Below are 26,758 nucleotides of genomic sequence, written 5' to 3'. Positions count from 1 at the left end.
TTAGTGATGCTGAGCACCTTTTCATGTAAAGTAGTCCTGCCTTATCTGCGATTTCGCTTTCTACAGGTTCAGTACCTGCGGCCAACCTCAGTCTGAAAATATTAAAGTGAAAATTCCAGATATAAACAGTTCATAAATTTTACGTTACATGCTGTTCTGAGTAGTGTGGTGAAATCTTGAGCTTTTGCTTTTGTTGCCTTTGCTTTTGGTTGTCATATCCAAAAAATCATGCCAGGACTGATGTTAAGGAGTTTATCCTCTGTGCTTTCTTCTAGGAGTTTTATCATTTTAGGTCTTATGTTTGTCTTTAGAGCTTATTTTTGTGTATGATATAAAATACGGGTCTAGTTTTATTTTTCTGCATGTGACTGTCCAGTTTTCCCAATGCCATTTATTGAAGAGACTGTCTTTTCCCCATTTCGTGTTCTCGGTGCCTTTGTCATAAATTAATTAACCATATGTGCGTTGGTTTATTTCAGGGCTCTCTATTCTGTTCCATTGATCTAAGTGTGTGTTTTTATGCCAATACCATATTCTTTTGATTGCTATAGCTTTGTGATATAGTTTGATATCAGGAAACATAATGCCTTCTTTAGCTTTGTTCTTCTTTCTCAAGATTGCTTTGGCTATTCGGTCTTTTGTGGTTCCATACAAATCTTAGGATTGTTTTTTCTATTTCTATGAAAAATGCCATTGGAATTTTGATAGGAATTGCATTGCCTCTGAAGATTGTTTTGGTTGGAATGGACCTTTTAATTTTAATAATATTCTTCCATTCCACAAGCATGGGATATCTTTTCATTTATTTATATCTTCAGTTTTTTCATCAGTAGTTTTCAGTGTACAGGTCTTTCACCTCCTTGGTTAAATTTATTCTTAGTTAATTTGTCCTTTTTGATGCAAGGTAAATGGCATGGTTTTCTTACTTTCTCTTTCTGATAGTTTGTTATTAGGGTATAGAAATGCAACTTATTTGTATATATTGATTTTGTGTCCTGAAATTTTACTGAGTTTATTTACTAGCTATAACACGTTTTCAGTGGGGTTTTTAGGGTTTTCTATATATAATATCATGTCATTTGCAGGTAGAGACAGTTTTACTTCTTTCTTTCCAATTTGGATGGCTTTTATTTCTTTTTCCTTGTCTTGTTCCTGATCTTGGAGGAAAAGCTATTAGCTTTTCACTATTGAATATGATGTTAGCTGTGGGCAGATTTTCCATATTGAGGGCTTTTGGAGAAATGGTTTCTGGGCTTTCAGTTTTGGCTGATGCATTTTCGTTTCATCATTTTAGAATTCCATCTTCAGAATGTTATATAACATACAATAAAACTCAGCCTTGGAGATTACTTGAGATTGTGTAAAATATATTTTAAATAAAATAAATTGGAATAAATTAAGTGAAATAAGTTTTAAAAATTTCATATGGAAGTATGTTCCTTTATTTTATTTTAAAAATCTCTATTACCTGTATTATTTTACTTACAAGTGTGTTTGTTATAGAAAATTTGGGAAGTGAAAAAGTATAAAGAAAAAAACTACCCAGAGATAATAATCTCTGTTTCTAATTTGCGATGTCTCTGTTAGGCTCAGTATCTCTCTGTTTGTCTCGTCTCTCTTTCTCATATATAATTATTGTATTTATGATATATTCTGCATTTATAAGTGTATGATGTATATATTAGACACACACACACACCCTGCTGTGGACTGCATTGTTTCTCTCCAAAATTCATATGTTGAAACCCTGATCCTCAGTGTGACTGTATTTAGAGTTAGAGCGTTTAGGAGGAAATTAAGGTAAGGTTAAGTGAAGTTATAAGGATAGGATCCTAATCCAAAAGGCCTGTAGCCTTATCATTCTCTCTCCCCCATTGTGTGCACACACCCAGGAAAGGCCACGTAAGCACACAGTGAGATGGTGGCCCCCTACAGGCCAAGAGAAGAGGCCTCAGAATAAATCTTACCTTGCCGACATCTTGATCTTGGACTTCCTAGCCCCTAGAACTGTGGAAAATTAATTTCTGTTGTCTGTGCCATATAGTCTCTAGTATTTTGTTGTGGCAGCCCAAGCTAACACACACACACTCGAATCAAATGTATATATACCCTTCATACACATTTTAAACAGAAACTGAAGTCATTTTCTATGTAATCTAGCAGACAGTTTTAAGTTCACCTGGCAAGTAGTAGCAGATGCTCGTAAGTGTGGGCTGAATGAGTTGCAGAAGAAGCTGGCTGGAGGATAAACTGTAGCACTTACCCTTCGGGCACCCTCAGGGTGCACCCAGCAGAACAGAGGTGTCAGTCCTTTGGGGGATACAGAAAAAATATGGATGTGAAATACCTGGGAGCTTAAAAAAACACCCATACCCGAGTCCATCTTTAAATGAGATGCTTATTTAAGGGACCAGTGCAGGGCTCAGGCATGGTGTTTTAGAAACTCCTTGAGTGACCTACTGGTTTAGCAGTTGAAACAAGCAGTGTATGGATATAAAGGCACTAGTCATTTTTGACTAAGATGCGGGTGATCAGGCCAGGTAACTGTTGTCATTGAGAGGAAGGGTCCCCCGTGGCTCTATGTGTTTCCCCGGGGAGGGGAAGGATGGGTAAGATTCAGGAGGGGAAAGAACTAGAAAGCTGTCCCAAGAAGCCATTATCCCTTGAGCAAAGGCTGGAGGCAGAGACAAGTGTGACGTATTTCTGTGGGTAAGAAACAAGAGTAAGCCAGCTTTACAAGACCGAAGTTTAAGGCCAATGTCAGATTGAAGCTTTCTGGGTTACAACACACCACTTAAAGTGATTCTTTCACTCTGCTTTCTTACCTCGGGTTAAGGTTCGTACTATATAAAAATGCCCTTGTAGAACCTCCTGGTGAACGCTCCTGAGTATTTTGGGCTTCCATTTAGGTCAAATATACCAAAGTACTTGTGTTCACAAGATCCTGCTCCACTTAAAAAGTCTAGTTAAATATTAATGTGAGGAAATTTGCTCTTGCATATTTTCACACGTAATTTCTTTAATCGGTATTATGCATTTTGCATAATTTAAATACCGACATCTGGGTGATTTGCTCAGCCAGCGGAGGACTGTTTCACCAGAAAGATGTACATAGCATCTCTCTGAAGTGCCTGCTAGCAGTTAGCTGTTCAGCGTCAGATAAAGAATGATGTTTCTGCAGTGGGAGGTATAGTGGAAATTGAACTGCCCCAAGAGCTTCTGTTCATTAAGAGGACAATATTAATTCTATTTACTGTTTAGGGGCTGACTTCCAACAATGCCAGGAAATGTCGGCTTGCTGGTACCGGGGAGGTGAGGAGGTAGTCAGGTTCTTCCCTTCCTGTTTCTGCCCGGATGAGTCCGGGACTATTCTCCGTCTATACTAAGTGTGTCTCTTTTTATAAATTTATTTATTTATTTATTTATTTATGGCTGTGTTGGGTCTTTGTTTCTGTGCGAGGGCTTTCTCTAGTTGCGGCAAGCGGGGCCACTCTTCATCGCCGTGCGCCGGCCTCTCACTGTCGCGGCCCCTCTTGTTGCGGAGCACAGGCTCCAGACGTGCAGGCTCAGTAGTTGTGGCTCACGGGCCTAGTTGCTCCACGGCATGTGGTATCTTCCCAGACCAGGGCTCGAACCCGTGTCCCCTGCATTGGCAGGCAGACTCTGAACCACTGCACCACCAGGGAAGCCCTAAGTGTGTCTCTTTTGACTGCAGGTACTGTAATGTGGATTATTTGAAAGTCTTTTGCAAGCAAGGCTTTTGCATTCCTGCTTCAGTTTTTATGATGTAATAGGTGCCAATCTGATATCAACTTCCTGATGCATGCTAGGTACAGATGTTGTGGACACTTGTTAAATTATTTATGATGATTATCTTTTGGAATCCATTCATATGTAAACAACATTCCCTTGTAAGCTTCTGACTTATTCTGGCCATTTTAAGCATTCTTTTGAGGTTCAGGAGCTGCTTTTGCCTGGCAGGGAACGTACAAATAGGACTGATGAGAGACAGTCTAAGCCCTGGAGTCAGAGTGATAGTTTGCCTTTCACTGACCCCAGCCTGCTCTCTCATTCCCTGTTCTTGACATGTTGTCCTGGACCCACTATTTGCTTTCTGGAGGAGCAGACAGACAATACACTAATACATAATTTTGATAGACTGGAGTGCTCTGAAAACAGCAAGCCAGGTGGAGTGATGGAATGTCCCTGGGAGGGGGGGCGGGAGGAGGCGTGCGCTTCCTCTCTAGGAGGTGAGGTTTACGTGAGCAAGGACCTTGTCCACCTTACTGGTGTCTTTGATCTTTAGAGAGCAGGCAGCATGTGTGGTAAGAGCTGACTGACAAGAAGGGCCCAGCCACAAGATTTACGGGAGACTTTCCCGGGGAAGCAGGGACAGCGTGTGCAAAGGCCCTGCAGTGGGAATGAGGAAGCCACTGTGGCTGGAGCGTTGGGAGTCATGTGGAGAGTAGAGGGGGTGAGGTTGGAGAGGTGGGTAGGGGCCAGACGAAGTGAGCTGCCGGTGCCACTTTATTCCAAACGCATGAGAATATTGTAGAGTTTTGTGTGTGACCTCTTGACATTCTGGAAAGAAGGCTCTGGCTGTCACATGGAGAACAGACTGTAGGCTGGCAAGAGAGGAAGCAGAAGGACAGTTGGGGGATGTCAGAGACTAGGCAGGAGGTGGTGGTGGCAGTGGCGGTGGAGACGGAAGGTCCTGGATGATTTTGCTGCCATGCGGGTAGACCCACTGATGGTTGGCTGTGGGGTTAGAGGCAAGGAGAAGAACAGGGTGACTTCTAGGTTGACCCACTTGATCCTTCCTTTCTTTTTTCAACCTGTGGATTGCTAATTCTGCCTTCTCACCAGAACCATCTCCTTCCTTAATCCTCATGCTGATGAAGGTTGATTCCTGGTCCTCCCTGGCCTCTCTGGGTCTGTGGTACCTGCCAGACCTTTTCAGTGTAGGTAGATTTCCAGTCCTGAACTCTCACAGACTGTTCTTTCCCTTCCCTGTGTTTGTAATTTAAGAAAATCTTTTACCATTCCAAGAGCATTAATAGAGCTCTCACACGAAGGCTTACGTGTTACCAGTCAGCCTTGCAGGGACATGGAACATGTCTAGCCAGCAAATGTTGTTTTTCTCCACCTCACCATGCTCTCTGGGAGCATAGCAAGAATAAAAAGTTGTTTCCTGGAGGAAAGTCAAGGGGAGATCCTTATTCCTTTTCATCACCGCTGGCTCAGGTTACATGAACAAAGGGTGGAGGAAGGTGGGATGGTGGTTGAAGCACAGCTTCATCGACTCTCTGGTAATCTTGGTGGCTGTTTCCTTCCTCTGTTAGACGGACAGGATTCTTTCTTTGTGCACGAGAATGTACGAGAGACTGTAGCTTCTGGGTGAATGCCAGTGTGTGTACTTTCAGGATTTCAGAGCTAATTGGTTTGTGTCGACAATGACTATTTACCATTTGTATATTATAAAAGACACATGCAAATTACTTGACAACACTTGCTAGTCAAATTGGTGAGCGATTTTTAATGTCAACAATATCCACTTGGTGAGCTGTCTGGAAAGTGTTACTGGGAACCGTCAGGATTTTGTTTTCCTAGCAATAAAGATCTTTCTGATATTTATCGGACTTCTGCAACTCTTGCAAACTCCCCAGTTTCCTTATTTTTCATTAAGAGGAGTATGTAAAACAGTTGAGAAGGGTGTCTTTACTTAAGGTCCATCAGTCTAAACTATTTGTTGCGTAGCGTCCACCAAGCTATTCCTTCCTTCCCAATTCCGCCTCCCTTTTCCCTCTGTTCCTAGTCATCCCACACATCCTTGCCAGGTTCATCTTCTGAGTATCAGCCAGTTCCTGTTTTCAAAATTCTCAGTGCCTTCCCGGTTTCTGAATCAAATATTGACCATCAGCTTGGCTTTCCGGACCAGGTTTATCAGTTAAATGAATGTCCAATGGTCCCTTGTGTATGTGCCCATGTTTTCTGCCACCGTACCTTTGCTCAAGAGACCCCTCCCCCCAAACCCGGAGCACCCTTGTTTTCTTCCTTTTTGTAGCCAGCTGAATACCTGTTCTTGACTTTGGAGAATAGGCGTTGGAGATGACATCACACGTTTCAAAGAAACGAAGAGATAATAATAAAAAGCAAACATGCCACCCCGCAGCAGAAACGCCTCCACGAGCTCGCTAACAGGAAGCGGATGAAGAGGGCCATGCGCTGGCCGCTGAGGAGGGGAGGCCGGGGTGGGATTCCTAAGCCTGCACCTCAGGAGCTGAGTCAGTGAGGATTCTAGAAGCGCTCCCCACACCCTCAGATCTGGGGAGGAACACGGTGCTTTTCCTCTTCTTACGGAGGAGTCATAGAAATGGCTGCTGGTGGCAACTGGGATGAAGTGGAAAGCAGAGCTGAGTCTCTGAGACCAGGGAACCTGAGAGCCAGTGTCCCCACTGCAGTGGGCTCTCCTCTCAGGCAGGAGGAAGGCGCCCGGTGGAGGATGTTTAATGACCTTTCTTAAAAGAGGCCAGAGCCCAGGAATTCGAACAAAGCCTTTACCGCGCCTCGGTGGAGACCTCCTGGCCCTGTCACTCAGTCTGGCTAGAGAATGGTGGAGAGAACACAGACCCACTCAGTCTTCAAACCGGAAAGATCACAGATGGGGCAGCAGTAGGAAAAGAGTCAAGGAGTTGCCCATCCTGTGTTAGAGCAGCAGAATTTCCGGACAGATACACCTGAGCACACACAGATGAAGAAAAAAAGTGAGGCGGTTATATAAACGTAAGTGCGATGGATGGATGGATAGACGGACAGATGGATAGACAAAGAAAAAGAAAAAAAGGGGATATAGCATGTAAAAGACAAAGCATCCAGAGCTAGATGAAATCATACCTCAAGGCATAGAAGGGAAGTCCTTAAAGTTGTTTCATTCTGTGGAACAAGTTAATGAGTAATGTGAATTCAGTAAACACAGCAAGATGATTAAAGGAGAATGAGATGAAAAAAGAGAGATTGCAGATCTACAGAAAGACTGAGGTCCCGAACAACAACCATTGCAGGACCAAGAAATAAAATTAGAAATACCAAAGGAAAGAATAGATGCCACTGCAACCAAATTACTAAAAATTAAAGGCTTGATAGTCTCAGTGAACACAAGTGAAGTGATCATGACATTAAAGCAATCAGAAGCTAAAAGATGAAAAGACAATGTACTATAAGGATAATTGGCCTCCCTGAAGTAGACAGTCAACATATGAAACAGAAAATGGAATATAAAACAAGGTGACTTTTAGGAAATGAAAAAGAAACAAACAAAAGAACTGAGTCTGCAGATTAGAAGAATGTATCCTGTTATGGGAAAATTCAGAGAACAGAATGTTTAACACCAATACCTATCCTAATTAAGCTACTGAATTTCAAAGGTAAAGGAAAAAATCTTCAGACATCCAGGCAGAAAACCAAATTATCTGCCATAGACCAAAAGTCAGACTAGCTTCATATTTCCTTAGTGCAGCATTTAATTTCTGAAGAGAGTGGAGCCAACTCAACATTCTGAGTGAGGAGGTATGAACACGACCCAGAGTGACACAGCTTCGATGTCATTCAGGTGCAAGGGCAGAAGGTGGATATTCTCAGACATCTATAAGCTTGGGGAATGGTACTTAAAACCAAAACACAGAGGAAAAAATATAGACACAGTGCTGTCAACCTCTAAATATGTTTCGTAATGTCTTAACTTAGAAGCATATTTTAGTAAGTGTCTGTTGTAGTGAAGAAACATTTGGTTGAAATTCAACAAATACTTCAGTTGCTTTTCCTTCTGTTAAATTCAAATGAAGTCACATACAAATTTTTTTTTTTTTAATTAAAAAGCATTTATGCTAGAGGAAGGGTAATTTCATTTTTTATGAGTCCTCCTGTCTGCCTGACCCCCTCCCTCCTCCTCATACCCGCACTGGGCAGGTGCTCTAAGCCCTGGTTGTGGTGACCCCTCCTCTTCTGATCAGTGTTGTCGGCCTTGGGTTTGCAGAACTTAAGTGCTCTTTCTGCTGTGAGGCAACTCCATACAACTCTCCTAGTTAGCGAAGCACATGGTTCTTCCTAGCCTGAGTTTCCACCAGAAAAATTCTGACTTTTAATTCTTGGCTAGCAACAACAATAACAACAAAAATTCATGTAAAAATCACTTACAACTTGCAGTGCCGAATAATCAGCACTTCTTGAGTGACTGCTCTGTGCCTGGTGCAGCCATATTCCCCCATGTACTCCGTGTGAGGAAGCACAGTTTCTGCCCTTTGAGAGCTCTTAGTTCAGGTAGGGCGGACACGTCGCCAAAATTTTCCCAGTATTTCCCAAGCAAGATCTAGCTCTCAGGAAGGCTTCTTGAAAGGGAAACATAGGCTTCTTATTGACAAGTTTTTGTCTTGATTTTCACCTGTTTATTCAGGAAGTTTGTTGCATTTTGACAGACACAGTGCTGGATATTTGTTTGTTTGTTTTTTAAATTAATTAATAATTTTTGGGGCTTCATTGCTGCACACAGGCTTCTCTGTAGTTGTGGCGAGTGGGAGCTACTCTTTGTTGCGGTGCTCGGGCTTCTCATTGCGGCGGCTTCTCGTGTTGCAGAGCATGGGCTCTCTTCGCGGGGGCTTCAGTAGTTGTGGCGTGCGGGCTCAGTAGTTGTGGCTTCCGGGCTCTAGAGCGCAGGCTCAGTAGTTGTGGTGCACGGGCTTAGTTGCTCCACAGCATGTGGGATCTTCCCGGACCAGGGCTCAAACCCGTGTCCCCTGCACTGGCAGGCGGATTCTTAACCACTGCACCACCAGGGAAGTCCCCAGTGCTGGATTTTAAGGATGTGATATTGTGATGAAAAGAGAGAGGATTCCTGCTGAGTCTAATGAAGGGGTATGGGGGTTATATGGGACACTCCCAATGAGCCAGGCCCTTGTGGCTTCTCCCTTTGATCTGGGCAGTCCTGCCTGCCACTCACCTGAACCGCCGGCATGTGCCAGAGGATTTGCTGCCACCATCTCAGCCCTCGACACAGGTTTTAGATTTAGGGGTTGAAAAAAACTTATTGAACATATTTTTGGAAATGTGATGAACATAATGTTTGAGTGGATACTGCCTTTTTATACTTTTTGTCAGGCGGTAGTTTCCTTTTTATACAAATATTGGTTGCCAAAAGCTTTGTTTGGATACAAAATATGTGCAGCTATACATATTTGACCACTTTCTTTCTTTGGGAGCCCATGTGCCTGGAGTTGGGAAAGGGATCGCCAGCTCTGCTCTGTTAAATATTCCATCTTATCAAAGAGGTATTTCATCAATTATGTATAACAGTAGGGGCCACTCAATAAATATTTTATAAGTGATAGGTATTTTTGTCTGAAATTACTTTTTCACTCGAGCAATGATTTAAACCCCCGTTTTTAGTTTTATGAGGTGACACTTTTATAATATCATATAGTGAATGCAGCTTGAATGTCATAGAGCTTTAGGGCAGCATTAATCATAAATTCATATGCCCCCATTCCCAATCCTGAGAGACTTTCTCTTAATTCAGGTTTTACCCATTCTATGTATGGAAGTGTGTGTGTGTGTGTGTGTGTGTGTGTGTGTGTGTGTGTGTGTGTATTGGGGATGGGTGGGGACAAGTAATGCTTTTGACCTAATGGCTCTGAAGTTATGAATTTCAAATGAATTTCTAAGTCTATGAGACTTATTTTAAGGAAGGAAGAAAAAGTGCTTTTCAATGGGTTAAAAAAAAAAAAAAAGAATATCAAACTAAACTGTGATGTAGTCCAAAACAGTTTCTCTAGTTTGAGTGGGAGCTATTAGAGTTTAAAATACTGCCTCCCCCCGCCCCCTTTTGGGATATTGTCCACTTTTATGCAGAAAGAAAATACATATGTCTCTGGACTTAGGAGAACAGTCCCTCTCCTTTTCACATGGACCTGGAAGCCTGGAGCAATTCATGGCCAGGCGCCACCTACCGTGTGTGCAGCGCTGTCACAGTTCAGAGCTAGCAGGCCTTGTTTCAGGAGATGGGGCTGTATGATTAAACTCTCCAGTGTAATATATATCTTTAAAAAGAAAAATCACAGACTTTCCACTTCAGTTTGAGCTCTGTGGGCAAGAGGAAAAGCACGAATTCTACCAACATCGGAGAGGCAGGAGTCGGGGTTGGTTTATTTAGAGGGCTCATTTTAGCCAGGATTTGCAAGGGCCTTGGTGTAGCCTATCAGGATGAACGAAGTCTCCGGCCTCCAAGCCTGAGGTTCTGGGCCCCGGAGAGGAAGCCCGTCTGATAAGAGAAGTAATTGAAGAATAGTGATACGCTTCATTTCCTTTTCTTGAATTTAAGTTATGCATTGGTCATTTTCTCTGTGTATCTATTTAATGGTTGTTAAATTAAATTGCTTTCCCTCAAGTGGTGATTTTTATTTATTTATTTTCGAAACCATCTTTTTTTCTTACTCCGCTCCATTGCCCTCTGGCCCGACTCCAACTCCGCATGTGTGCGGTGGAGGCCCCAGTGTCTGCAGAGGTGAAGGCTGGGGACTTCTCTCTCTCCCCCCGGCCCTTTCCCAGAACCTCCCAGGGGCCCCTTGTCTGCAAGGTTGTGAGGTTCTGAATTCTTCAGCGAGAGAATGGCAGGCTTCGTAGACTGTTTTAATATTTAAATGATACAGAATCCATTTATTTGATCCAGGAATGTGAGGGGTTCCGGTTTTGTTTCGGGCAGCTCTGGGCTTTGGAGTCTGGAGCTGTGCTGTGCTCAGCGTGTCCCGTCGCAGGAGTGGGTGAGGGAGAGGGTCGCTCGGAACATCCCTGACCCGGAGCCCCCGTTAGCAGCACGGGGCTGTCTGCTCTGCTGCTTCCATCAGCCTGTGGTCACACAGCACAGTGTCCTGTTCTTGGATGGGCCCCCGGCTCAACTCAGCACAGCCCGACCTCAAGGCTGGAGCTTTCACCTTCACTCTTCCGGGGTTTGTCTGCTTTCCACCTGGGAATTGCCTCAAAGCCTGGATTCTGAGGGTTTTTTTGTCTTAGGGCAGATGGGCCTGATGGTGAAGGGCCTCTCCGTCTCTTCCTTGCGAGATTGCTCTTGACCTTCCTTCCTGCGTTTCTCTGAACTCTGAGTATCTACCCACTCATTCATTCACTTGACAGATATTAATTGAGGAGCTCCTCTGTGTCAGGCACGAAATAAGGCATTGGGTTACATTCTAGTCAGGAGACAAGCGATAAACTTGTATATCACATATCATAGAGTGATAATTGCTAAGAGAGAAACAAATCAGGACAAGAGAGGTTGGTGACTGCTGTCTCGTATGGGGCGATGGGGAGGGTGGCTTCTGAGCAGAGGAAATGAGGGCTGAGTTATGTGTGAATTGAAGGCAGTTCTTCTCAACTGGGGCACATTTTGTTCCCCACATTTTGTTTGTGCCTCAACTGGGGCACATTTTGTTCGGTGTCTGGAGGCATCTTTGGTTGTCACAACCTCGGAGGAGGGATGTGTGTTACTGGCATCTGGTGGGTAGAGGCCAGGGATGCTCTAAATATCCTCCAGTGCCCAGGGCAGCCCCCCACAATGGAGAATCATCTGCTCCAAAATGTCAGTGGTGCCAAGGTTGGGAAGCCCCGCTCTAGGGGAAGAGAAGGAGTAGACAGGAACAGAGGAAACAGCAATGACCAAAGCCCTGAGGTGAGGGCCGGCTGGCAAGTTTGAGGAACAGCAAGGAGCCGGGGTTCCGGGAGAGGAGTGAGCAGGGGGCAAGCGGCAGGAGGTCAGCAAGGGGTGAGGTCACTTGGAGCTTTGTAGACCCTTGCAGAGACTTTGGGTTTTACTCAGAGAAGAGGAGGCCGTGTAATTGACCCGAGAAAAGGAGCGGCCTGCCCTGCCGTCTGTCTGGCAGCCGGGGAGAGCGTGGACTCTGGCTGGGGCACGAGTGGGTGTGGCCAGGATTACTGAGGCCATCCCGGCGAGGGTGGTGATGCTTGGGGCCAGGCAGCAATGTGGTGCAGTGGTTTGTCGTCAGATTGGGGGCATATTTTGAAGGTGGAGTCAACACCGAGTGCTGTAGGGTTTAGAGAAAGGAGCAAAGGACAGCCTGATCTTTGGTCCAAGCAACTGTAAGGAAGATTGGTGTTTACCGAGAAGGGCTAGTGTGCAGGTTTGGGAGGCAGGGGGCATCAGGGCTGGTCTTTCAGGGTGTTAAGTTTGAGCTGCCTGCTTGGTAGCCCCACAGGTATACCGAGGTAGGCAGGTTTATATACGCGAGGATGGAGTTTTAAGGGAGAGGTCTGCCTGGAGATTTAGATTTGAGAGTTGTCGGCATGCAGTCAAGCCCTCCGTGTCTGCGGGTTCCACATCCACAGATTCAACCGACCACCGATCACAAATATTCAGAGAAAAAATATTTCAGATAGTTCTCAAAAGCAAAACTTGAATTTGCCATGCTCCAGCAAATATTTACATAGCACTTTCACTATGTTTGCAACTATTTACATAGCATTTATGTTGTATTAGGTATTACAAGTAATCTAGAGATGATTGAAAATATAGGGGAGAGTGTGCGTAGGATATATGCAAATTATGTCCTTTTATATAAGGGACTTGAGCATCCTTGGATTTTGGTATCCGCGGGGGTCCTGGAACCAATCCCCCATGGATACCCAGGGACAACTGTGTAGATTGCAGGTAAAGTCAGGAGTCAGGATGAGATCATCAAGGGAGTGACTGTAGACACTAGAGTCCCTGGGATGAAAGACTCCATGGAAGTGGGTTCAAGAAAGAGCCGGAGGGGGGAAACTAGAGGACCACAAGTAGGAAACTCTTTGGAGGTGGTTTTCTCTAAAGGGGCACAGAGAAATTTGTGGTAGCTGGAGGGAGATGCAGGGCCAAGGGAGGTGGTGGTGGTGGTGGTTGATGGGAGCTCTGTAGCAGATTTGTGTGTAGGTGGGAATGATCAGTGGATAGAAGGTGATGCAGGGCACAGCGGGTCAGGTATCTCTGGTGCACGGTAGCAAATGCACGGGAAAGGGTTGCTTTCAGGGCCATGTGCAGTTTGACTCTAGTAACTGGCAAGAAGAACCAACAAGTCAGGAGACGTCTAGGTATTAAGTGAAATAAAGGTTCTGAAGAGGGAGAAAGATTGCTTTCTGGTCTAGTGGTTCTAGAACCTTTCCTAAAGAAGGCAGGGTTTGAGCTTAGCTTCATATATATGTGTGTGTGCATGTGTGTATTCATATGTATACATATATGTATATATGTATGAATCTGTATCAGGCAATAAATTTATTTCATTTTATGAGCTTTTTGTATGTTCCAAGCTCACTTTGCCCACCATATGCCAGGATTTCAACATGAAGCTTACAATCCATTTTTCTTGCAGTGTTTTTGGTGAGAAGTAAAACATTGTTCATTTTCACACTCTAAAGAGAACCTAATAACAAAGTTTTCTTTCCTCAAAGTAACCTTTTCCTTTTCTTTCCCTCCTAATTTCAGGAACAAACTCTGGCCCTGAGGAAAGAAGGGATTGGAGTTGTTTTGGATTCCGAGCTGCCCCATTTAATTGGCATCGATGACGACCTTCTGAGCACTGGCATTATCTTATATCACTTGAAGGTAGAAACTACTTGCCTGGAACATTCTCGTTTTGGTTTCAGCTTTCCCTGTGGACACTGGCAAGGTTTAGTGTCATACTCTGTGTCCACGAACGCAGCCACGACCCTGAAGAATATACAACAAATCCTTGAGTCCTTTGGGGATTCTCAGCAGTTCATTGGGATTCTGTGGTATTAGAAATTTCTGTTTTATGTAGTCCTAAAGCTAAATGAAGATCCATTCACTTTGCCCTCTAATTTGTAGACTCAGCAAGAGGGAGGTAAGGAACAAAAAGGCAGACAGACTGAGGAAGAAAAGTTACCAGCACCCGAACTGGCATTTGTTGTATGTACAGTTTCCTGGTCTCTTGTGTTAATTATAAAGTTGTGCCTCTTGCCTACATCGTTGGGCCTGGTCCCGAGCAGGGTATCCCTGTCAAGAGAGCAGAATTTCCACATCAGTATCAGTGGTGGCCTCTGTAACCTTGACTTTAGTATCTTCTGTCTGATCCATGACTTCAAATGAGAATGGTATTACGCTTGTGCTTTGAAGGCTCCCCTAAACCATATATATATATATTTTTCCTTTTGTATCTGGTTTATTTCACTTAGCATAATGTTTATCCATGTTGTAACATGTATCAGTACTTCATTCCTTTTTATGGTTGGATAATATTCCAGTGTATGTACCACATTTTATTTGTCCATGGATGAATATTTGGGTTGTTTCCACTTTTTGGCTATTATGAATAATGCTGCTATACACATCAGCACACAAGTATCTGTTTGAATGCTTGCTTTCAATTCCTTTAGATATATCCTAAGCCATATCTTTAGATACAAAGAAACCCCTGGCCGCTAGAGGAGAGACTTGTCAGAAAGGATTGGGAACATCAGTGAGATTGCTGTCACAGGCAGGTTATTGATGGCAAAACAGGAGCCCAACTCTTGTCGAGCCCTGAGCCTCAGAGGTCCTGTCCTTTTTCGGATACCACGGGCTGTTGTTACAGAACCTCAGTGAACTCCAGTTGCACTGAGGCTGTGGCCTGCCCGGGACAGAGCTCGCCCATCCGTCACCAGGTTGCTTGGGCTTCAATGGAAGAGGGAGAAACAGATCATTCCTCATGTTCTTATTAATAAATTTTGCTTGACTTTTCTCCCTAGGAAGGTCAGACATATGTTGGTAGAGAAGATGCTTCAACAGAACAAGATATTGGTGAGGATCTTTATCCATTTCCTCTTCGCAATTATTTATTTATTCATTTATGGCTGTGTTGGGTCTTCGTTGCTGCGTGCGGGCTTTCTCTAGTTGCGCGAGCGGGGGCTACTCTTCGTTGTGGTGCGTGGGCTCTAGGTGCGTGGGCTTCAGTAGTTGTGGCATGTGGGCTCAGTAGTTGTGGCTTGCAGGCTCTAGAGCGCAGCCTCAGTAATTGTGGTGCATGAGCTTAGTTGCTCTGCGACATGTGGGATCTTCCCGGCCCAGGGCTCTTACCCGTGTCCCCTGCATTGGTAGGCGGAGTCTTAACCACTGCGCCACCAGGGAAGTCCTCCAATGACTTTTTAAAAATCGTTTAATGAATTTCTTTTGAATGACTGACATTGAAGTAATTATAAAAAAGAAAACGTTTCAAATACAATATTGATCAGAACGTGTATTTCTGTAATTTTGAACGCAGCTCAAATGACTAACACAGAACAGTTAGTTTAGTGAATAAAATGGAACTGTGAATCCTTTCCCCCACCATGCATGCTTTCTATCCTTGAAAAGTCACGCCTTTCAAGTGTGCTGTTAGTTAAATCACTTTACTCTTGTCACAGTGGAAATATGCTAACAGGTACAGATAAAAGATATAAGACCCTTTGATGGGAAATCCTTCCCAGTCGACACTTACCTGTGCAAAGATGAGGGCAGAAAGTAGGATACACACGTACACAGCATCCACACACACAGACTTCTGGCTTTCCCCAAAGTCTTTGTGAGGTACCCAGGTGAGGTCTTGCCAGGCTTTATATTGTAGCATAACTTAGGGGATGCATGCGGCGGTGGTAGAGTGCGTGTGCGTGTGTGTGTGGCAAGGTGGGGATTGGCAGGGGAAGAATTATATCTTCTCAGCTGGTTTTAGAATTGCTGGTGATGAGCTTGCTTTCATGCCAAGTGTAAGCTATTAATCAAGCCAAAGCTCGCATTTCCTATGTGTATTTACTATTTATCGTGAATCTGGGAGAGCTGGAAACCAGTTCCTGGAATTGAATCCTTGGATTCAGCTGTTTTTGGGTGGAACTAGGTGTCAGGCCTCTTCCTCTCTACATTAAATTATCAATACATGTGACCTTTGGGTTTGTTATAAATGTGGTAAGGGCTAAGAACACATGTTTTCTGTGAACAGAAAAGTTCAGTAGTGCAGTTCTGTGGAGAGGAGTGGGAGCCGTTTGGCTTGTGCTTCTGAGAAGCTGGCCAAGAACTGTGCCTGAAATCATGTAGGTTTGTGTGACCAGCATTCATGTCCATGCCTGGCCGCTCATCACACACGAGCAGCTCAGGGTGGTCGGATGGGAGTCGGTAGCCCTTAGCAACCACATGCTCTGAGAGATCTGTGGAGGTCAGGTTCTCTCAGAATCGGCACAGGCTGTGGCTGGGTCATCTCAGGACTTCTGGAGACTTCCTCGGGCCTCCCAAGATCCATGCCATGCCGTGTTCACCTTTTACCTTTGGTTTGTGCTCCTGGAACGCAGTGGCGGTAAGCGTGGAGGTCACAGTAAATCCTTGAACCATGGGGCCCTTTTCTTCTCTTCCATTTTGTGACCTTTGGGTAACTGGAGGAGGAAAGTTATTTAGACTGAAGCAGGAGTGACTCAGTGGTATTCAGTTAAGACAAGTTACTCAACTGTTTTCTCCCCGAAGATGAAATAAATGAACGTGCCAGAACTTACTCCCTTATACGGGGGATGTCCAGACCCCCCGAGTAACAATCAAGGGATGGTTCTGTCAGTTGATGCCAGGAACTCCTGAAGTTCAGTTTTCTCACTAAACATAAATGTTCACCTCTCAGTTTTGTATGGAAAAGAAAGAATATTCAATATGAGAAAATAAATGAAGGTTGGGAATCATTGCACTAGATACCAAAGGAAATCTTTTCTTCCTCTGTTTTCCCATCTTAGTTCTTCACGGCCTCGACTTGGAGAGTGAGCACTGCATCTTTGAAAATGTCGGGGGGACGGTGACACTGATTCCCCTGAGTGGGTCCCAGTGCTCTGTGAACGGTGTTCAGATCATGGAGGCCACGCACCTCAATCAAGGTATTGGCTTTTGGTTCTGAGTTCTTTGTATGTGTCATTTCTGGAAAACAGGTTGATTAGGTAATGGGGGAACACGTGCATCTTAGAATTAATTACACTTTAGGTGTAAAAAGGATGAAGACTGTTTGCTTCATTAGGCTGTTTTCTCTTTTGCTAGAGAACTTCTTCTTTTTCTTTTTTTAAATTAATTAATTAATTTTTTATTTTTGGCTGCGTTGGGTCTTCGTTGCTGTGTGGGCTTCTCTCTAGTTGCGGCGAGTGGGGGCTACTCTTCGTTGCAGTGCGCGGGCTTCTCATTGCGGTGGCTTCTCTTGTTGCAGAGCACGGGCTCTAGGTGCACGGGCTTCAGTAGTTGTGGCACGCAGGCTCAGTAGTTGTGGCTCGCGGGCTCTAGAGCGCAGGCTCAGTAGTTGTGGCACACGGGCTTAGTTGCTCCGCGGCATGTGGGATCTTCCTGGACCAGGGCTCAAACCCGTGTCCCTTGCATTGGCAGGCGGATTCTTAACCACTGCGCCACCAGGGAAGCCCTGGAGAACTTCTTTATAAAATGCCCGTTGTCTTGTTGAATTAAACATCTATATATTGACTTAAAAGTTACTGCTGTTACGGAAATAAGACTTTAAATGAATTTGTGAAGTTCAAAATGTGCTCTTCAGATGCAAAACCTTAACACAGTGGCTTCTTTTAATAATTTTATTACCTTATTTACATTCTTTTTATGAATAGTTATACATACAGGATCTGGTGTCATATCTTTTTTTCTTTTGAAATAATTTCAGTATTATGGAATATTTGCATGAACTTTAAAAAAATTCATTCATTCATTCATTTATTCATTTATTTATTTATGGCTGTGTTGGGTCTTTGTTGCTGCCGGTGTGGGCTTTCTCTACTCTTCGTCACGGTGCGCGGGCTTCTCATTGCGGTGGCTTCTCTTGTTGTGGACCACGGGCCCTAGAGTGTATGGGTTTCAGTAGTTGTGGCACGCAGGCTCAGTAGTTGTGGCTTGTGGGTTCTACAGCGTGGGTTCAGTAGTTGTGGGGCACGGACATAGTTGCTCCGTGGCATGTGGGATCTACCTGGACCAGGGCTCGAACCCATGTCCCCTGCATTGGCAGGCAGATTCTTAACCACTGAGCCATGGGAAGCCCAAGAACTTTTTCTTTCTTTTTTTTTTTTCTTTTTTTCATACAGCAGGTTCTTATTAGTCATCTATTTTATACATATTAGTATATATATTGTCAATCCCAATCTCCCAGTTCATCCCACCACCACCACCCTCCCCCCTGCTTTCCCCCATTGGTGTCCATACGTTTGTTCTCTACATCTGTGTCCCTATTTCTCCCTTGCAAACCGGTTCATCTGTACCATTTTTCTAAATTCCACATATATGCGTTAATATATGATATTTGTTTTTCTCTTTCTGACTTACTTCACTCTGTATGACAGTCTCTGGGTCCATCCACGTGTCTACAAATGACCCAGTTTTGTTCCTTTTTATGGCTGAGTAATATTCCATTGTATATATGTACCACATCTTCTTTATCCATTCATCTGTCGATGGGCATTTAGGTTGCTTCCATGACCTGGCTATTGTAAATAGTGCTGCAATGAACATTGGGGTGCATGTGCTTTTTTGTTTTTCTTTTTTAAAATATCTTTATTGGAGTATAATTGCTTTACATTGTTGTGTTAGTTTCTGCTGTACAACAAACAAAGTGAATCAGCTATATGCATACATATATCCCCATATCCCCTGCCTCTTGTGTCTCCCTCCCACCCTCCCTGTCCCACCCCTCTAGGTCGTCACAAAGCATTGAGCTGATCTCCCGGTGCTATGCGGCTGCTTCCCACTAGCTATCTATTTTACGTTTGGTAGTGTATATATGTCCATGCCACTCTCTCACTTTATCCCAGCTTACCATTCCCCCTCCCCCTATCCTCAAGTCCATTCTCTAGTAGGTCTATGTCTTAATTCCCATCTTGCCCCTAGGTTCTCCATGACCATTTTTTTTTTTTTTGTAGATTCCATATATATGTGTTAGCATATGGTATTTGTTTTTCTCTTTCTGACTTACTTCACTCTGTATGACAGTCTCTGGGTCCATCCACGTGTCTACAAATGACCCAATTTTGTTCCTTTTTATGGCTGAGTAATATTCCATTGTATATATGTACCACATCTTCTTTATCCATTCATCTGTCAGTGGGCATTTAGGTTGCTTCCATGACCTGGCTATTGTAAATAGTGCTGCAACGAACATTGGGGTGCATGTGTTTTTATGAATTATGGTTTTCTCTGGGTATATGCCGAGTAGTGGGATCGCTGGGTCATATGGTAATTCTATCTTTAGTTTTTTAAGGAACCTCCATACTGTTCTCCATAGTGGCTGTATCAATTTACATTCCCACCAACAGTGCAAGAGGGTTCCCTTTTCTCTACACCCTCTCTAGCATTTGTTGTTTGTAGATTTTCTGATGATGCCCATTCTAACTGGTGTGAGATGATACCTCATTGCGATTTTGATTTGCATTTCTCTAATAATTAGTGATTTTTTTTAAACATCTTTATTGGAGTATAATTGCTTTACAATGTTTTGGTAGTTTCTGCTGTATAACAAAGTGAATCAGCTATACGTACACATATATCCCCATATCCCCTCCCTCTTGTGTCTCCCTCCCACCCTCCCTATCCCACCCCTCTAGGTGGTCACAGAGCACCAAGCTGATCTCCCTGTGCTATGCGGCTGCTTCCTACTAGCTATCTCTTTAACATTTGGTAGTGTATATATGTCAGTGCCACTGTCTCACTTCGTCCCAGCTTACCCTTCCCTCTCCCCGTGTCCTCAAGTCCATTGTCTACGTCTTCATCTTTATTCCTGTCCTGCCCCTAGGTTCTTCAGAACCTTTTTTTTTTATTTTTTTTAGATTCCATGTATATGTGTTAGCACGTGGTATTTGTTTTTCTCTTTCTGACTTACTTCACTCTGTATGACAGACTCTAGGTCCATCCACCTCTCTACAAATAACTCAGTTTCGTTTCATTTTATGGCTGAGTAATATTCCATTGTATATATGTGCCACATCTTCTTTCTCCATTCATCTGTCGATGGACACTTAGATTGCTTCCATGTCCTGGCTATTGTAAATAGAGCTGCAATGAACATTGTGGTACATGACTCTTTTTGAATTATGGTTTTCTCAGGGTATATGCCCAGTCGTGGGATTACTGGGTCATATGGTAGTTCTATTTTTAGTTTTTTAAGGAACCTCCATACTGTTCTCCATAGTGACTGTATCCATTTACATTCCCACCAACAGTGCAAGAGGGTTCCCTTTTCTCTGCACCCTCTCCAGCATTTATTGCTTGTAGATTTTCTGATGATGGCCATTCTGACTGGTGTGAGGTGATACCTCATTGTAGTTTTGATTTGCATTTGTCTAACAATTAGTGATGTTGAGCAGCTTTTCATGTGCCTCTTGGCCATCTGTATGTCTTCTTTGGAGAAATGTCTATTTAGGTCTTCTGCCCATTTTTTGATTTGGTTCTTTGTTTTTTTAATATTGAGCTTTATGAGCTGTTTATATATTTTGGAGATGAATCCTTTGTCCATTGATTTGTTTGCAAATATTTTCTCCTATTCTGAGGGTTGCCTTTTCATCTTGTTTATAGTTTCCTTTGTTGTGCAAAAGCTTTTTTTTTTTTTTTTGAAACCCTTTTATAGGAACATATTTGCAAAATCATCAGAGTACACCCAGAACTGTCTGTAAATGACAAAAGACTTAAAAATGACCACGGTTAAAGATTTGATGAAAGTTCATAATAATACAGTTGACAAGAAAATTAGTTATTTCTGAGATATACATTTTAAAGTAATAACTAGGATTATTACTTATAACATTATACCAGAACATATAAGATTTTTAGAAATTTCATGTAATGTCTGAAACATTTATATTAACATATTTCCATACATATTTCCATACAAATACAAATATAAGATTTTTAGAAATTTCATGTAATGTCTGAAACATTTATATTAACATATTTCCATACAAATAACCCAATGAAAGTTTAGTATTAGTTGTTTTGTTTGTTTTTTTATACTGCAGGTTCTTATTAGGCATCAATTTTATACCCATCAGTGTATACATGTCAATCCCAATCGCCCAATTCAGCACACCACCATCCCCACCTCACCACAGTTTTCCCCCCTTGGTGTCCATATGTCCATTCTCTACATCTGTGTCTCAACTTCTGCCCTGCAAACTGGCTCATCTGTACCATTTTTCTAGGTTCCACATACATGCATTAATATACGATATTTGTTTTTCTCTTTCTGACTTACTTCACTCTGTATGACAGTCTCTAGATCCATCCACGTCTCAACAAATGACTCAATTTCGTTCCTTTTTATGTCTGAGTAATATTCCATTGTATATATGTACCACTTCTTCTTTATCCATTCGTCTGTTGATGAGCATTTAGGTTGCTTCCATGACCTGGCTATTGTAAATAGTGCTGCAATGAACATTCAGGTGCATGTGTCTTTTTGAATTACGGTTTTCTCTGGGTATATGCCCAGTAGTGGGATTGCTGGGTCATATGGTAATTCTATTTTTAGTTTTTTAAGGAACCTCCGTATTGTTCTCCATAGTGCCTGTGTCAATTTACATTCCCACCAACAGTGCAAGAGGGTTCCCTTTTCTCCACACCCTCTCCAGCATTTGTTGTTTGTAGATTTTCTGATGATGCCCATTCTAACAGGAGTGAGGTGATACCTCATTGTAGTTTTGATTTGCATTTCTCTAATAATTAGTGATGTTGAACATCTTTTCATGTGCTTCGTGGCCGTCTGTATGTCTTCTTTGGAGAAATGTCTATTTAGGTCTTCTGCCCATTTTTGGATTGGGTTGTTTGTTTCTTTAATATTGAGCTGAATGAGCTGTTTATATATTTTGGAGATTAATCCTTTGTCCGTTGATTCATTTGCAAATATTTTCTCCCATTCTGAGGGTTGTCTTTTCGTCTTGTTTATGGTTTCCTTTGCTGTGCAAAAGCTTTTAAGTTTCATTAGGTCCCATTTGTTTATTTTTGTTTTTATTTCCATTCCTCTAGGAGGTGCGTCAAAAAAGATCTTGCTGCGATTTATGTCAAAGAGTGTTCTTCCTTTGTTTTCTTCTTAGAGTTTTATGGTGTCCAGTCTTACATTTAGGTCTTTAATCCATTTTGAGTTTATTTTTGTGTATGGTGTTAGGGAGTGTTCTAATTTCATTCGTTTACATGTAGCTGTCCAGTTTTCCCAGCACCACTATTTGAAGAGGCTGTCTTTTCTCCATTGTATATCCTTGCATCCTTTGTCATAGATTAGTTGACCATATGTATGTGGGCTTATCTCCGGGCTTTCTCTCCTGTTCCATTGATCTATATTTCTATTTTTGTGCCAGTACCATATTGTGTTGATTACTGTAGCTTTGTAGTATAGTCTGAAGTCAGGGAGTCTGATTCCTTCAGCTCCATTTTTTTCCCTCAAGATTGCTTTGGCTATTCGGGGTCTTTTGTTTCTCCATACAAATTTTAAGACTTTTTGTTCTAGTTCTGTCAAAAATGCCATTGGTAATTTGATAGAGATTGCATTGACTCTGTAGATTGCTTTGGGTAGTATAGTCATTTTCACAGTATTGATTCTTCCAATCCAAGAACATGGTATATCTCTCCATCTGTTTGTGTCATCTTTGATTTCTTTCATAAGTGTCTTATAGTTTTCTGAGTACAGCTCTTTTACCTCCTTAGGTAGGTTTATTCCTAGGTATTTTATTCTTTTTGTTGCAGTGGTGAATGGGATTTTCCCCTAATTTCTCTTACTAATCTTTCATTGTTAGTGTATAGGAATGCAAGAGATTTCTGTGCATTAATTTTGTATCCTGCAACTTCACCAAATTCATTGATTAGCTCTAGTAGTTTTCTGGTGACATCTTTAGGATTCTCTATGTATAATATCATGTCATCTGCAAACAGTAACAGTTTTACTTCTTCTTCTCCAATTTGTATTCCTTTTATTTCTTTAACTTCTCTGATTGCCGTGGCTAGGACTTCCAAAACTATGTTGAATAAGAGTGGCGAGAGTGGACATCCTTGTCTTGTTCCTGATCTTAGAGGAAATGCTTTCAGTTTTTCACCATTGAGAATGATGTTTGCTGTGGGTTTGTCATATATGGCCTTTATTGTGTTGAGGTAGGTTCCCTCTATGCCCACTTTCTGGAGAGTTTTTATCATAAATGGGTGTTGAGTTTTGTCAAAAGCTTTTTCTGCATCTATTTAGATGATCATATGTCTCTTATTCTTCAATTTGTTAATATGGTGTGTCCCGTTGATTGATTTGCATATGTTGAAGAATCCTTTCATTGCTGAGATAAATACCACTTGACCATGGTGTATGATCCTTTTAATGTGTTGTTGTATTCTGTTTGCTAGTATTTTGTTGAGGATTTTTGCATCGGTATTCATCAGTGATATTGGTCTGTTATTCTGTGTTTTTGTAGTATGTTTGTCTGGTTTTGGTATCAGGGTGATGTTGGCCTGCCTTGTAGAATATGTTTGGGAGTGTTCCTTCCTCTGCAATTTTTGGAAGAGTTTGAGAAGGATGGGTGTTAGCTCTTCTCTAATTGTTTGATAGAATGCACCTGTGAAGACATCTGGTCCTGGGCTTTAGTTTGTTGGAAGATTTTTAATCACAGTTTCAATTTCATTACTTGTGATTGGTCTGTTCATATTTTCTATTTCTTCCTGGTTCAGTCTTGGAAGGTGGTACCTTCCTAAGAATTTGTCCATTTCTTCCAGGTTGTCCATTTTATTGGCATAGAGTTGCTTGTAGTAGTCTCTTATGATGCTTTGTATTTCTTCAGTGTCCGCTGTAACGTCTCCTTTTTCATTTCTAATTTTATTGATTTGAGTCCTCTCCCTCTTTTTCTTGATGAGTCTGGCTAAAGGTTTATCGATTTTGTTGATCTTCTCAAAGAACCAGCTTTTAGTTTTATTGATCTTTGCTGTTGTTTTCTTTGGTTTTGTTTCATTTATTTCTGCTCTGATCTTCATGATTTCTTTCCTTCTACTAATTTGGTGTTTTGTTTGTTCTTTCTCTAGTTCCTTTAGGTGTAAGTTTAGTTGTTTATTTGAGATTTTTCTTGTTTCTTGAGGTAGGCTTGTATAGCTATAAACTTCCCTCTTAGAGCTGCTTTTGCTGCATCCCGTAGGTTTTGGATTGTCGTGTTTTCATTGTCATATGTCTCTAGGTATTTTTTGATTTCCTCTTTGATTTCTTCAGTCATCTCTTGGTTGTTTAGTAACGTATTGTTTAGCCTCCATGTGTTTGTGTTTTTTACGGTTTTTTCACTGTAATTGATTTCTAATCTCATAGTGTTGTGGTCAGAAAAGATGGTTGATATGATTTCAGTTTTCTTAAATTTACCGAGACTTGATTTGTGACCCAAGCTGTGATCTTTCCTGGAGAATGTTTCGTGTGCATTTGAGAAGAAAGTGTAATCTGCTGTTTTTGAATGGAATGTCCTATAAATATCAATTAAATCTATCTGGTCTACTGTGTCATTTAAAGCTTGCGTTTTCGTATTAATTTTCTGTCTGGATGATCTGTCCATTGGTGTAAGTGAGGTGTTAAAGTCCCCCACTATTAGTGTGTTACTGTCAATTTCCTCTTTTATAGCTGTTAGCATTTGCCTTATGTATTGAGGTGCTCCTTTGTTGAGTGCATATATATTTATAATTGTTATGTCTTCTTCTTGGAATGATCCCTTGATCATTATGTAGTGTCCTTCCTTGTCTATTGTAACGTTCTTTATTTTAAAGTCTATTTTGTCTGATATGAGAATTGCTGCTCCAGCTTTCTTTTGATTTCCATTTGCATGGAAGATCTTTTTCCATCCCCTCACTTTCAGTCTGTATGTGTCTCCAGGTCTGAAGTGGGTCTCTTGTAGACAGCATATATATGGGTCTTGTTTTTGTATCCATTCAGTGAGCATGTGTCTTTTAGTTGGAGCATTTAATCCATTCACATTTAAGGTGATTATAGATATGTACATTCATATTACCATTTTCTGTATTGTTTTGGGTTTGTTTTTGTAGGTCCTTTTCTTCTCTTGTGTTTCCCACTTAGAGACGTTCCTCAAACATTTGTTGTAGAGCTGGTTTGGTGGTGCTGAATTCTCTTAACTTTTGCTTGTGTGTAAAGCTTTTGATTTCTCCATGGAATCTGAATGAGATCCTTGACAGGTAGAGTAATCTTGGTTGTAGGTTCTTCCCTTTCCTCACTTTAAATATATCGTGCCACTCCCTTCTGGCTTGTTGAGTTTCTGCTGAGAAATCAGCTGTTAATCTTATGGGAGTTCCCTTCTATCTGATTTGTCATTTTTCCTTTGTTGCTTTCAGTAATTTTTCTTTGTCTTTAATTTTTGTGAATTTGATGACTGTGTCTCGGTGTGTTTCTCCTTGGGTTTAACCTGCCTGGGACTCTCTGCGCTTCTTGGACTTGGGTGGCTATTTCCTTTCCCATGTTAAGGAAGTTTTCAACTATAATCTCTTGACATATTTTCTCGGGTCCTTTCTCTCTCTCTTCTCCTTCTGGGAGCCCTATAATGCGAATGTTGTTGCGTTTAAGGTTGTCTCAGCGGTCTCTTATGCTGTCTTCATTTCTTTTCGTTCTTTTTGCTTTATTCTGTTCCACAGCAGTGAATTCCACCATTCCCTCTTCCAGGTCATTTATCCGTTCTTCTGTCTCAGTTATTCTGCTATTGATTCCTACCGGTGTAGTTTTCATTTCAGTTTTTGTATTGTTCATGTCTGTTTGTTTGTTCTTTAATTCTTCTAGGTGTTTGTTCTTTAATTCTTCTATGTCTTTGTTAAACATTTTTTGCATCTTCTCGATCTTTGCCTCCATTCTTTTTCTGAGGTCCTGGATCATCTTCACTATCATTATTCTGAATTCTTTTTCTGGAAGTTTGCCTATCTCCACTTTATTTAGTTGTTTCTCTGGGATTTTATCTTGTTCCTTCATCAGGTACATAGTCCTCTGTCTTTTCATTCTGTTTTTCTCTCTGTGAATGTGGTTTTCGTTCCACAGGCTGCAGGATTGTGGTTCTTCTTGTTTCTCCTGTCTGCCCTTCAAGAACTTTTTCATTTCAGGATATTTGAGAGTAAATTGCTAACATGATGCTCCAGCACCCCTGAATACTTCAGTGTCTATTTCCTTTGAACAGTGGCATTCTCCTACATAATTACAGTGCAACCATCCAAATTAAGAAAGTAATAGATGTATTCCTACCACGTGATTTCAGACCCTCTTCAGGTTTGGCTGTTTGTCCCAACAGTGTCCATTATTCAGTCCAGCATTGTGTTGTATTTGGTTACCACGTCTCCCTAGTCTCCTTCAGTCTGGAAATATCCCTTGGTCTTTCCTTGACTTCTATGACTTTGGCAGTTTTGAAAACTGCAGGTCAGATATGCTGTGGAATGTCCTTCTACATTCTTCTACGAAATTTAGAATTTATCTGATGCTTCCTCATGTTTAGAATAATGTCACTTTTTGGCACAAATGTCTGAGAAATGATGCTGCATTTTTCTCATGTTTCATTACATGGTTTCTATTTGTCCCATTACTGAGGATGCTCACTTTGATCATTTAATTAAGAAGCAGTGTGCTAGGTTTTTTCACTGTCAAGTTAATCTTTTCACCCTTTCTTATTAATAAGGCTATTGGGAAGGTACTTCAGGATCATAAATATCCTATTCTTTGCCATACTTTAACGCACTGGTTTTAGAATCCACTGGGTGTTT

General features: G+C 41.9%; 1 protein-coding gene across 7 annotated transcripts in view; it reads left to right on the top strand.

Moving 5' to 3' along the window:
• Positions 1–26,758, top strand: part of LOC309612803 (kinesin-like protein KIF16B) — a 295,491-nt gene that overhangs the window by 120,369 nt on the left and 148,364 nt on the right. For 6 of the 7 annotated variants that reach the window (XM_082358978.1, XM_082358975.1, XM_082358979.1 and 3 more), the window contains exons 13-15: positions 13,517–13,636; positions 14,779–14,830; positions 16,774–16,911. In XM_082358978.1, coding sequence (XP_082215104.1) covers positions 13,517–13,636; positions 14,779–14,830; positions 16,774–16,911 — 310 coding nt within the window. The remainder of the gene's footprint in view (positions 1–13,516; positions 13,637–14,778; positions 14,831–16,773; positions 16,912–26,758) is intronic. The other variant, XM_082358980.1, reaches the window with a different exon arrangement.

The sequence above is a fragment of the Balaenoptera borealis genome (genome assembly GCF_965194805.1).
Source record: "Balaenoptera borealis genome assembly, chromosome: 16".
NCBI classification, from domain to species: Eukaryota; Metazoa; Chordata; class Mammalia; order Artiodactyla; family Balaenopteridae; genus Balaenoptera; species Balaenoptera borealis.
The sequence above is the reverse complement of the archived record's forward strand: the minus strand, read 5'-3'. Positions and strand labels throughout refer to the sequence as shown.